General features: G+C 37.0%; 1 protein-coding gene across 1 annotated transcript; it reads right to left on the minus strand.

The window, feature by feature from the left end:
* Positions 1 to 913: 913 nt before the first annotated feature.
* On the minus strand, positions 914 to 10,510 carry LOC113356233 (probable inactive ATP-dependent zinc metalloprotease FTSHI 4, chloroplastic). Its single transcript, XM_026599305.1, has 16 exons — positions 10,084 to 10,510; positions 8,973 to 9,228; positions 8,387 to 8,780; positions 7,397 to 7,655; positions 6,705 to 6,836; positions 6,527 to 6,601; positions 6,325 to 6,450; positions 6,116 to 6,225; positions 5,962 to 6,040; positions 5,710 to 5,847; positions 5,470 to 5,581; positions 3,019 to 3,182; positions 2,765 to 2,870; positions 2,480 to 2,556; positions 1,473 to 1,616; positions 914 to 1,387 (listed from the first exon to the last, which is right to left on the minus strand). The coding sequence occupies exons 1-16, from the start codon at positions 10,444 to 10,446 to the stop codon at positions 1,244 to 1,246; spliced, it is 2,679 nt and encodes an 892-aa protein (XP_026455090.1). The 5' UTR covers positions 10,447 to 10,510; the 3' UTR covers positions 914 to 1,243.
* Between the last annotated feature and the right edge of the window lie 1,577 nt (positions 10,511 to 12,087).

The following is a 12,087-nucleotide window of genomic DNA, read 5'->3' on the forward strand; positions in this document are numbered from 1 at the left end:
CAAAACTTTGGAATATTCTGACAACATGAAGGTAAACACCAAACTCTTACATACCAAATCATTTTGGAAGTGATCTTTCATATCTTCGTGAATTACGTCTACAGGATCTGGTAGATCGTCCATCGGTACAGGTTCACCAAGCACGATCAACAAAAATATCACAGGGTTAGATATTACGAAGAAAAATTAATGATAAGGTTCAGCAATATACTAATTAACTAACAAGCTGAACCTAGTACTTTTGAAGGTTCGGCTCTTACGATGTTCATTACATAAGCCGAACCATTAACAAGTTTTTTTCGAACAACTCTCAGGAATAGGTTCGACTTGTTATGAAAATTTCAAATAAGTTGAACTAGGATCTAGCAATTAGGCGGGAAGTTAAAATATACAAATTCGGCCGATAATTTTAAACATTTCAGTAAGTCGAATTGCTCATCATTTGTAATGAACCAGGTGGGTTCGGATGATAATTATAAGTCGGACCTATACCTGGTTCGCCGAACTATGGTGAAAAAAATACAATTTTTAGATGATTTCAACCTACAAAAATAAAAAAAAACATAATCAGGAAGTATTCCTGTGTATTATCAACATCGAGTTACTCATAGAAGTATTCATCATCTGGATTTGGCTCATAAAAATCATCATGAATTTGAGTTTGAGTAAAATCATTCTCATAATTTAAGAAATCAGCCATTAATTCCAGATCATTATTGTAGTTGATGTGTATCTTCCTAAGTTTTTTAGATGAAGATTGTCCCTCCTCATCCATTGAGATTACTTGAATCAAAGTTTTTCCCTCACTTCCCCTTCTCCGCAAAAAAAAACTAACTTCTTTTTCCCCCCAAAATTTATCATCCACGCAAACTTTTATAACTTAATCATCTTAATCATTAATATTAATCACTAATTAAGACTATTAACAACTAATCATTGTTATTAACACTAACACTGATAGGACGGATTTGTCATTACAAAAAATATTTGGTTAAGGGGATTTTGAATTTACTATCTGCAATCCATTTTTATCCTTATTCAGTATGCCCTAAAACAGGATTCCCCGAAAAACCTCATAGTAAATTTATATTTTTCCTACACACAAAAAAAAGCCCTAAACGGATACAGTAAAAAGCGTTTGGGCTTGGAGAAAAGGCCCTAATAATAAGTAAGAACGTGGCTTTCCCCTGAGTCGGGCTTTGTGCGTCGCACACTCAGCACCGGCTCTGTGTATGCTAAGGTCTCAAAGGAAGTGACCAGCCATTAAAAGCTGCAGTCTCTTTGTATCTTCTTTGATCTCTATAGAAACTTCATTTTTAATCTCCTCGATCCTTTTGTCCCATATGCCATCTACCAACTTCCAAGTATCATCACTTATTATTTGAGTCTGTAGATGAGATAAATAAAATAAGTTGGTCAGTTTCCATAAAATTAGCATCTTAGTAATAAGAAGTCAACATGTATATCATTACCTCCAATGGACGAGGCGCACCAAATGTTGCAAATCCTACATTTCCAGGAGCAAATGTAACCCTCCCTGGTAGTGAAATTCCATGAATTCCCCATCTTCCCGCATGAATAAGTGACCCATACTCATCTACCGGAGGGACGGGTGGCTGAAATAAAACAAAAAGCATAAATAAGGAGCACTAGATTAAGTTAATTCAAGCAACTATTTTTTTTTAGCTGACAATGCGTTCCCGACTTAAGGATTAAACAAAAAGAAAATCTGCCTTCATTTCCAAATAAAACCCCTGAGAGAGGCAGGCAGGAACAGTATAAAATTATCTGGAAATTGGCAAAAACATAATTCTTGATAAAAGTGTAACATCAAAGACAAATAACCTTGCTGAAAAGAAACGCTAGAAAGATTGACAGGAAAGAAGTGAGTTGGAAGATATGAAGGCCACCATTGAGAAGGTCAGAAGTTATGGCTTTTGAGATAGAATTCAAGGAATGTTTTCTATTGTCCAAATAATGACAAAAAATCCCCAAAATTTCAGCGAGCAGCCTATATTAAATGAGAATCCAGGTTTACTTGGGAAAGGGGGGCTTGCAAGGTAGCAGTGGGTATGTTCTTGTCCTATGAAATATTTACATAGTGAACACATCACATCTGCAATTGCTGGATGCAGCAACTGGAATGTTTATCTACCACCTATGGGCCAATAACAACTTATAACACTACCGTGCTTTATTTTCATCGTCAGAAGTGCTTATAAAAAGTTGGACAACTTAGTAAAATAATTTTAGGATTCCCGACACATAAATCAGTGTTTATACATAGAAAATACGTTTACACAAGCACAGACTGCTCAGATATGATACTGGGTGCCTGCCTATATCTTGTCTAGGATATGGGTGGACCATGATGAAAGATCGCATAAGATGCAGTGTGAAGTATAAATGGGTTGGCGATTTTTTAAAGGAAAATAAGTGGGAAGTTGCATTCTTTAGCTACAAAATGATCTAAACATACCTGAGGTATCCGTGGTGCTTTTTTGTATATGTCCCAAATCTCCTCTGCTTTGATCTCCCCTTTCTCGAGTAATATATCTAGACCCAACAGAAAAGTCACTTGGTATTCAAATATTCAATGGAAAAAGAAATGGCAAAGCAATTACATTTTTTAAGCAAACACTAGTTAACCAATGGTTGCCACAAGATAAAACCATTGCGGCATAGCCATGTGCAAAATGTAATAGCGAAATCAAACAAATCCCAACTGGAAACCATCAGAATGCAGCTGTAAATAGAGGAAGACCTGTAATCGTCTCCACAGCAGAATGGTACTCGTTGAGCACAGATGAACATTTCTCCACTGCAAACCGCAAATATTCATCACGAAGTGCTTCTAGTTTTGCTGCAAGCTGGAAAGTTTTTCAATAAAATAAAAATCATTAATCAGGATACTTATAACAATAAAGGAGAATACTGGACACATTTCTGCTATATCAGAAAAGAGAAACTTGCAGAAAAAATTCTGAGAAAAGTACCCATTGGTTCTAATAAACCTACATTTGGTACAAGATCACTCTGATTCCTATAAAATGTTTTCCCGAACGCTGTCATCCCTGTTTGTAGAATTAAAAATTCTGCACGTCTGGAAGCTTCAGATGTAGCCTTCGCAGATATCCAACACAAGTTGTCTATCCCAAACATCTCCTCCTCGACGACTCGGGCTACAAATTCAAGGTAATTTTAATCCATAAAAGCATTGCCGTGTCTCATATTATTGTCTTTAAAAATGCAACTAGAAAGAGATAAGACTAAATTATCAAAACAGAAAAAGCACAGTAATGTGAGAACAAACGTAAAATATTATTAGCGCTGGGATTTTTCGTATTGCTTAGATCAGGTTCACCTAAATAACTGGAACCACAAGCATGCATACCAATGATCTCTTAGCAATTTCACCAAATCTGTTGTCTCATTTGTTCTTATTTCGGAATTTGTCAACATTTGTACCTCCCTGGCATTCAGAAATGTCATTCTTTACTATCCATTATCTACTAACTTACTTCTTTGCTAGCTTATTTTGAGTACAACATTTTGGCAGAATCTTGTAGGTACTAATTAAAGCTGCCATGATAATGGTTGTGCTTAGCAAATAGTTCCCTATCATGATATGATCCCATCCATCAAATACTAATCACCAACTGAACAAAGGAAGCTTATGCGTAAAGATAATCTCAGTCGCAGATGGAGCTCTAATGAAGAAATTTAATTTTTCTATCATGGTCAGAAGCTCGTAAGTGTATTCTCGTGATGATTATTTTTGACTGTTTCTTCCACAGACGACTACCTCTATGAAAAATCAGCTCCTTCAACAACTGCATGGTACTATGTTGGGATCCTAGTCCCACATTGGCTAGATGGGGCTTAATTGGTAGTTTATAAGTCAATGGGTTCCCTCATCTAGTCAACCGGTTTTCGAATTGAGTTCTACCCATGGGCTTAAGACGAGTTTAGGGTCGGTACCCTAACATTTGGTATCAGAGCCAACCACCACGACCCACGCCCGCGAACACGGAAGGGGTGACCTATAGGCTAGATTAAAGTGTTGGGGCACCTATGTATGGGCGTAGTTGTCACCCGCATTGAATACTGATAGGGGAGTGAAGCCGCCATAAGAGAAAGGGCTACCTTCGGGTCAGTGTCGATAGAGTGGGCCAACGAGGACGTTGGGTCTGGAAGCGTGGTGGGATGTTTGGATCCTAGTCCCACATTGGTTAGATGGGGATTAATTGGTAGTTTATAAGTCAATGGGTTCCCTCATCTAGTCAACCGGTTTTCGAGTTGAGTTCTACCCATGGGCTTAAGACCAGTTTAGGGTCGGTACCCTAACATACTACAGACAGGCTATTTCCCTGATGTATTGCAGAATTTACCGTTGGCCTTCGTTGACTATTCATATTAGCAAACGCTATAAGCTAACATACTGCTTAAAATTGCATAGGTAGGTAGAAAAGAATTAATAACTTGACTTACTTAAACTAATTCTTGGAAAGATATGACGTACAAAAGGTAAAAGACTGGACCGATTACCTAGAACATGCAACTACTAACTAGTCCAGAATATGTATCAAGTAACAGCATGAAATGTTGCAAAGTGGTAATAATGCGCTGAGACTTCATTCTACTCACTAGTCCACTAGGTTAATTATTCTTGGCATCTTTTGCATGCCTCTTTTTCATGTTTGTTGTTACTTGCTGAAAGTTTGATGATATCATTTGTTGGAACTAAAGCTCTGAACCACTTGTTGAGCTCTAACGCGCACGGTGACTTTGATATCAAACTCTAGAGAACGAGTCAAGATTCTGGAAGAGTTTCACCAAAGCAATAATTTTACTACTAAACACGAAACTCATTGCAAAATCTCAATTCGACACATTCAAACCCTAGACACACTTACTCAAATCTTAATGTGCACACCACTCACTCCCTCACACCCCCACCTTCACTTTCTAACTTTACTGGTTCATGGTAAGAAGAGCCTTGCTCTCCCGAAGATCCACCGCTCTCATTCTAACAAGTTCCACAACTACTAACACCTATTGTTTATGGAGTTTCTATCCGATTTCAACAAACAACTGACTCACTTGGATACTTCTAGAGAGAACTCTCTAGTACACAACCTTACCTACCTAGATAATTCTACACTTAATTACTAACCAACTTCACTAGCTAGATAATCCTAGGGATTTCTAGACTGACCAGTGACCATGACTCTTGTTTAGTTGACAAACTCGAAATCTAGAACCACCAGATATTACCATAATACCATGAAAGTCACTGTTGATGTCTCAACGCATTTACATATTAACAGGGATCTTTAATTATCTAGCGAGAATATATAACAGTAAACTCTTTCGTCTCAGAAGAAGAGAAGTGAAACATGAAATTATCACAAGGAAAGCAAAGAAACAGATTCTCGTTAACGCAGGAGCATGAGATCCAGAACTTACGTGCACATGCATGAACTATGGAGTTCACAAAATCTGACTTCTTTGAAAATACTTTTCCAGATATTTCAGCATAGCGTAGATTTGGTCGGCTGCGAATTGAACGAATATCAGTCTGCAACAGACAGAATTACATCTGAGATCATTAAAGTGAAAGCATGAAATAGACAAAACAGCAAGCTCTGTCTTCCAGAACAAGCAGATGATTAGTTCCAACAAATGAGAAATTAAAACTCAGTTGACCTCGGTGAAAGGACGGTAGGGATTTGGGTAGTAGCATGCAAGAACAGCAACAGCCGCCTCCCTGTATGCCAACCTCAACTTTAACTCTTCTGGAATTTCAGTGCTATCTTCTTGACCTGTTTCAAAGGTCCCTTTTTGCTGCAAAAACAAAGATCGGGGGAAAGGAAAGGCATGAGCAAGGATACATACACAAACCTAATAAAGTAGAAAAGAGATAAAACTTTCATGCACAGAGACAAAGCAATTACTTACTCTCTTTAGGGCCTCTAACAATTCCTCACGTCCAATGTAGTCTAAATCCTTTCTAGCGGTGAGGATTCCAGCTTCATTCCTTTAAAACAGTCCACAAATGTAAAACTAGTCCTGACACTGATATTAATATGAGTCTATAAGAAATGATACTTACAGTACATTTTGCAGCTCTGCTCCAGTGAAATCTACCGAGTTCTCTGCGATTTCCTGAAGGAGACTATTTTTTTCTTCCTCTGACCTGAAAAACTTATTCTTCGCATGCACCTGTATTACACATTGAGCATCCAATCAGTTGCAATAACGATAACGATGCACATTTCCTCAACAGAGACATTAAAGGCAAAAGGGATTGAGATGAAGTACCTGTAATATGGCTAATCTCCCATCTTTAGATGGCAAACCAACCCTGATAATCTTGTCGAAACGTCCTTTCCGCAAAAGAGCAGGATCAAGAATATCTAACCTGTTTGTTGCACCTATAACCAACACCTGAAAACCCTCAGTTTAGCACCAAATTTTGCAAATTTCCTTGATCATATCTACGAACAACATTTACAAATCATACCTGTGACGTTGAAACTTTAAATCCATCCATTTCTGTTAGTATCTGAAGCAGGCCTTGTTCTCTCTCTGCGCCTCCCTATTAGCAACACATGGTAAAGGTGATTTGCAGAAGGTAATTACAAAATTGAAAATTCGTCTCAATACAAAATAAGCAAGGAGAACAAGGATGATCATCTTACCCCTCCGAGATCAGGTCCACCACGCTTGCTACCAATAGCATCTATCTCATCAATAAAGATAATCGAAGGTGCAAAGGATCTCGCACTCGCAAAAAGGTCCTTAACACGAGATGCTGCAACACCTACAAACATCTGCATCGCTAAGTTTAGGGACAAATGTATGTATCTTAAAAAGCTTGATATTTGAGGGAAGACTCATATATGTGTGGATATATACAAACTTACAAAACCTGATTAAGAAATGATCATATAAATAGTCTAATATACGCAACCATGGTTTTCTGGTTTTCCTCTCTATTGTTTCTAGACAGATGGGTTGTAAGGAACCTCGAGAAAAGAGTACTACACCTTATTTATGGAACCCCTCCTATTTCACAAAGCTTCCAGGGAACAACTAAACCAAGCGAGATTACAAGATCTACTGTAAAGTTAACTTCAAATGTCACATCTATAATTTCAACTCAGTTCTCTTTCACATGTCTATACTCTCATATATTTCCTTTCAAATCAAGTTCTCGGTATCTGGTAGCCTTCAAAAACTTTGGAACTACATAATTACATAAAGCTTTATGCCAAAGGTGGTCATTCCGAATTTACTTTATTCCCCATCCAATATAACAAAGGAGCAAGGAACTGTAGGATTTTTTTTCCAGTAATTTTCCATGAGCATCCAATAGAAAAGTAATTCTCACCTCTACAAAATCTGTTCCAGTTGCTGCAAAGAAAGGAACACCTGCTTCACCAGCTATTGCCTTGGCCAAAAGTGTTTTACCAGTACCAGGCGGCCCATGAAGAAGTACACCTTTTGGGCAGTATATGCCTTTACTTTGAAATTCCTCATCATTCTTTAGTATTCTGACAATTTCTTGTAGCTCCCTCTTAATATATTCCTGGCCCGCAAAATCATCAAATGTGACACCTGTAGTTTCTTCTGCTGATATGAACTTTGCCCTGGTCACAATAAATAATAAAGATTGAAAAAACTTTAATAAAGATTAAAAAAAACTTCCATTACTATGTTCAGGTATATCACAGAAAAACATTGTTTCATTTTGTTTTGGAGGAGTCCACTCTGTCACTATGATCAATGGCACAACCAAAACATCCTAATAGATTATAGATCTCTCTGGCAAATTTGATAATTGTATGTTTGTACATGAAATGAACCAAATAAATGAATTAAACGACAAATCATCACCAAGGCAGGGCATAAAAAGGGTTTAGTCTTCAGTAAATGATGGATTAGAGCAGACCAGAACATACACCAGAAAATCCAGCAATTTGAGTCCTGGTCTGTACCCAAGTAGCATTTTTATCTCCTGGTGCAAATCAAGATCTTTTAACTAATACAAATAGCTTATGCTCTTCTTGGAGAAGACAAGGGATGCAAACCGTCAAGCTGGTAAAACTGACAGTGTAACTGTTTAATCTCCATTATAAGATTTTAATAAAAGGCAAATAGAGGTAGTTTCGAAAGGTCATAAAAAACAGATCAGGCCATGGTGAGAAGAGGCTAAGATAAAAGGAAGACATTCCTGATCCCCATAATTCCCAGTCAAGGACCAGGAGATTTATTTCTTAAATAAATACAGAATAACAGATCAACATCGAAAAATTTCATAATCAGCAATCCTTGATCGAAAATAAAGACAGAGATAACTAGGCAAATGGTTTGCACTTACCGACTCTTGCCAAGGGATCCAAGTGGACCTCCGCTTTGAAGTGCACGACGTCTGAGAGGCTGCACGCTCTTTTTTGTGGGAGTTCCTAAATCACAAGGAATTAACTTCGCATAGATGGGTCTTGCTATACTGTCAATCCACAGATATAAACCAACAGCGAGGGCAAAGCGCATAGACCATATAACCGCAGTTGCAGCTGTGGAGTACACTTCTGCAGGTACTGTATCCACATTAAGAACATCGACATTTACTAGTTGCTGATGCAACTTCTGCCAAACATCATTCCAGCAATCGATTGGCATACGATCAACCACATGACGCCGGAAAACAATATTTTGCTGAGAATTCCTTGCCGGGCCCTCTATTTTTTCATCTTTGTAGTACGGTAGAATAACTACACGCAGAGACAAATGACACGGTAAACCTTTTATTTGAAGAGAATAGCTTCTTTTCAAGGAGACAATACCCGTATACTAACAGGTTTTAACTTGGACATTATGTCAATAATTCGCAAATATCAAATCAAGGCTCAGCGAAAAAAATTAAATAAAAGAAAAACAGCTAAACATTAAAAAGAACTACCTACCTGAAATTGTCTGACCAAAATTTGAGTATTCCATAAACTGCACGTTGTTCGAATTAAGAAGTCCCCAAAATTCACTGTAATCTATCCGGTGTGAATTCTCAGGATCCCATTCTGTTCCATTCAACTTCCCTCTCATAGTCAACAACGCTCTACTCCAACATGAAGCCATTACAAGCTGCCTCTCTAACTGCATATTTGCCTTGTTCTGGAATTGTTCCAACTTATTTATGCGTTCCTTCTCTGCGGTTTTTAGCTTCTGCGATCAAACAGAATAGGGTCAAGCATGGTGACAAATGCCCTTAGCATAACCAATTCACCAGGTAATTACCAAAGTCTTGATAGAATAAGATAAGAAGGTTATCAAGTTGATTATCTGGACCTTGGTCACCTTCTGAAGGTAAACCAACCAGTTATACAAGAAATGTGGTGCGACTCTCAGTGATATAATCAGCTATTAGCTTCCTAAGTGACCAAACTCCCAAAGTTACACAAAATCACTAATTCAATCCCCTTTTTATGTATTGTATGTCGTCAAGTCAAGTGTACTGCGTCTAGCGTGACAACCCATGTAATATAATCTGTTAAAATTGAAGTATGCATTGTAGAGTTCTCACTAAATAAAGAAACTTTAAGTCTTAAACTATGGCCACACACATTCCAGCACACTAATAAGCTACTTCCTGGTAAAGATTGACATTAACACATACCACTTCCTGCTCAGTAACAAGGCTCCTCATAAACTACCAAACAGTTCCATATCTTAAAAAAATAGAGCTGTAATATATATGGAGATAAACTCATTTTGCTCTAAATATAACTGTATCACTACTAATTGGGAAATCATTTTCATTTGATAATAATCTTGCAACTAATTTCACCAGAGTAATAAATTTCGATTATGTAACACCCACAAGTAAGAACATATGGAAGACCTAAATGATTGTAGCACATGTTGGAAAATGAAAACCACAAATTGGTAAAACAATTTTGCAAGCAACCACATTTAATTAACCAATTTAGGTCCAGGAAATTCTTTTCCAAGTTTCTCAATGTGACCCCCAAAAAATACTGGAAAAAACCCAGTGTAGGAAATGGGGTTTAGTTAATATACCTCGAAGATTTGAGCGGATACAATATCTTCTTCTTCTTCCTTTTCTTCATTTTCCTCTGCATTTTCTGAAACTAAATCAGAAGTATAAGTGGAAGAAGTTGAATAAATTCTAGTAGAAGATTTCAAATAATTAGTGGGTTTATTATGATATTGTGATAAGTGATTATTGTTGTTGGTCTTAAACCCTAAAGAAGCTGATGTTCTGAAAATAAGAATAGGAGAATGAAGAAATGATTGGCTTCTTCTTCTTACTGGTTTTAGTTGAGTAGTTGGTTTAGAGGGGATGAGTGGTTTTAGGTTAGGATACTGAGAAATTGTAGCAGTCGGTTTAACAGATGCTGCTGCTGCTTCATACAGCATCATTTTTCCTTATCTGTTCTTTGTTTGATGAGATTCAAAGAGAGATGGTATTTAGAAGGGACGGACGGTGGTGTTCACAAAGTACGTAGATGAACCCAAAGGCCGAAGTGGTTATAGGTGGTTAGGTCTTGCTGCCTTTTTCCCTAGGCGTAGACAATTGGCGTTTTGGTTAACCAGTGTATCAGTACAATGGTTTTCCAACATTTAGTTTTTCTCAGTCTCGTGGACTGCGACAAGGTGATCCTATTTCTCTTTATTTATTCATTCTTTATATGGAAGGATTTAGTCGTATCATTTCAACTCGTCTCTTTTATCGATTCTCCCAATTAAACCAGTCATGTATGCTCTTCGTATTTATTTTTTTTTTGTTGATGATTATATTTTGTTCACTGGAGCTTCTAGATCTTCTATTACCAAGAAATTTCATTACCAATCTTCCCAATCTCATCAATCAATTTTGTACTACTTCTGGTCAACTTGTTAATTTTAACAAGTCAAGTGTTCACTGCAGTTCTAATTTGAGTCCTTGTGCTAAACAAGATATTTCTTCTATGCTTCATATGCCTCTTATGCCTTTAAATGAGAAGTATCTAGGTATTTCTCTTTTATTTCTAAAAACAAGTCTAAATGTTTTGAGGGTATTGTTGACAAGATGAAATCTAGACTTCCACAATGGCATGGGGGAAGTTGGTCAATCAAGCGGATTGTACCATTCAAATTCAATCTGTTTTGAACACTATGAGTCATAACCAATTGGATGCAGTACAACGATAGTATTGGTGGAATAAAAACAATTTTAGAGGAACTTATCTAAGTCTTGATCTTTTGTTTATTATCCTAAAAGGGATGGAGGTTTGGATTTTAAGAATCTCAAGGCTACTAATGAAGCTTTTCTGACTAAGTTGGCGTGGTGTATGATTAAAAACCTGAATGCAAAGTGGGTTAATGTTTTGGAGGCAAAATATTTTTCATAATTGTAATCCTCCTTATAAAATTTTACGAACTAAAGGTTATTGGGTATGGCATAATATCCAAAGAGGTTTACATCCGATTAAAAAATATCATGTTTGGGAGATTGGTGATGGTTCTCGTGTTGCAGCTTCAAAGACAATTGGATTCCATGCACTAATAATAATTCCTCTTCAATTCAACCTCCTTCCCTGTCAAATACTAAGGTCAGTTTTTTTATTGAACCTCATTATAATACTTGGAATACCGCTGATCTTCAACAATGTTTTTTTCCTCATCATGTGAATGTTATTTCTTTTATTCATATTTTATCTGATTGTCAGGAAATATTGAGATGGTCTCTTGAGAGTAGTGGTGATTTTACTCTTCAATCTACTTATAGAGTCATTTTAAATACAATATCTCCTCCTCCTCCAACTATGTATCCTAATAAGTATTGGTTAAGTCTTTGGCACTTGCAAGTCTCATTTAAATGTCAAATATTTATGTGAAAACTTTCTCACCAAGTTCTTTTGGTTCTTCATCTCCTTGCTCAACATTTGCATATACAGGATACTTCTCGTCCCTTTGTCATTCTCAAGAGGAAATTGTTACTCACCTCTTTTTGCAATGCCCTTATTATGTTGATATTTGGGATCAAATGCTTCCAGATTGGTCTTCAATTATCGTTTCTCA

The sequence above is a fragment of the Papaver somniferum genome, chromosome 3 (assembly GCF_003573695.1).
Source record: "Papaver somniferum cultivar HN1 chromosome 3, ASM357369v1, whole genome shotgun sequence".
Taxonomy (NCBI): Eukaryota; Viridiplantae; Streptophyta; class Magnoliopsida; order Ranunculales; family Papaveraceae; genus Papaver; species Papaver somniferum.

What these genes read in the sequence shown, in the direction of transcription:
- LOC113356233 (XM_026599305.1), bottom strand. Translation starts at nt 10,446, where the DNA reads ATGATGCTGTATGAAGCAGCAGCAGCATCTGTTAAACCGACTGCTACA. An exon ending in CCTACCGTCCTTTCACCGAG is followed by an intron (nt 5,582 to 5,709) that starts GTCAACTGAGTT and finishes TGTCTGTTGCAG; the next exon opens with ACTGATATTCGTTCAATTCG. An exon ending in GTGCGCCTCGTCCATTGGAG is followed by an intron (nt 1,388 to 1,472) that starts GTAATGATATAC and finishes TCTCATCTACAG; the next exon opens with ACTCAAATAATAAGTGATGA.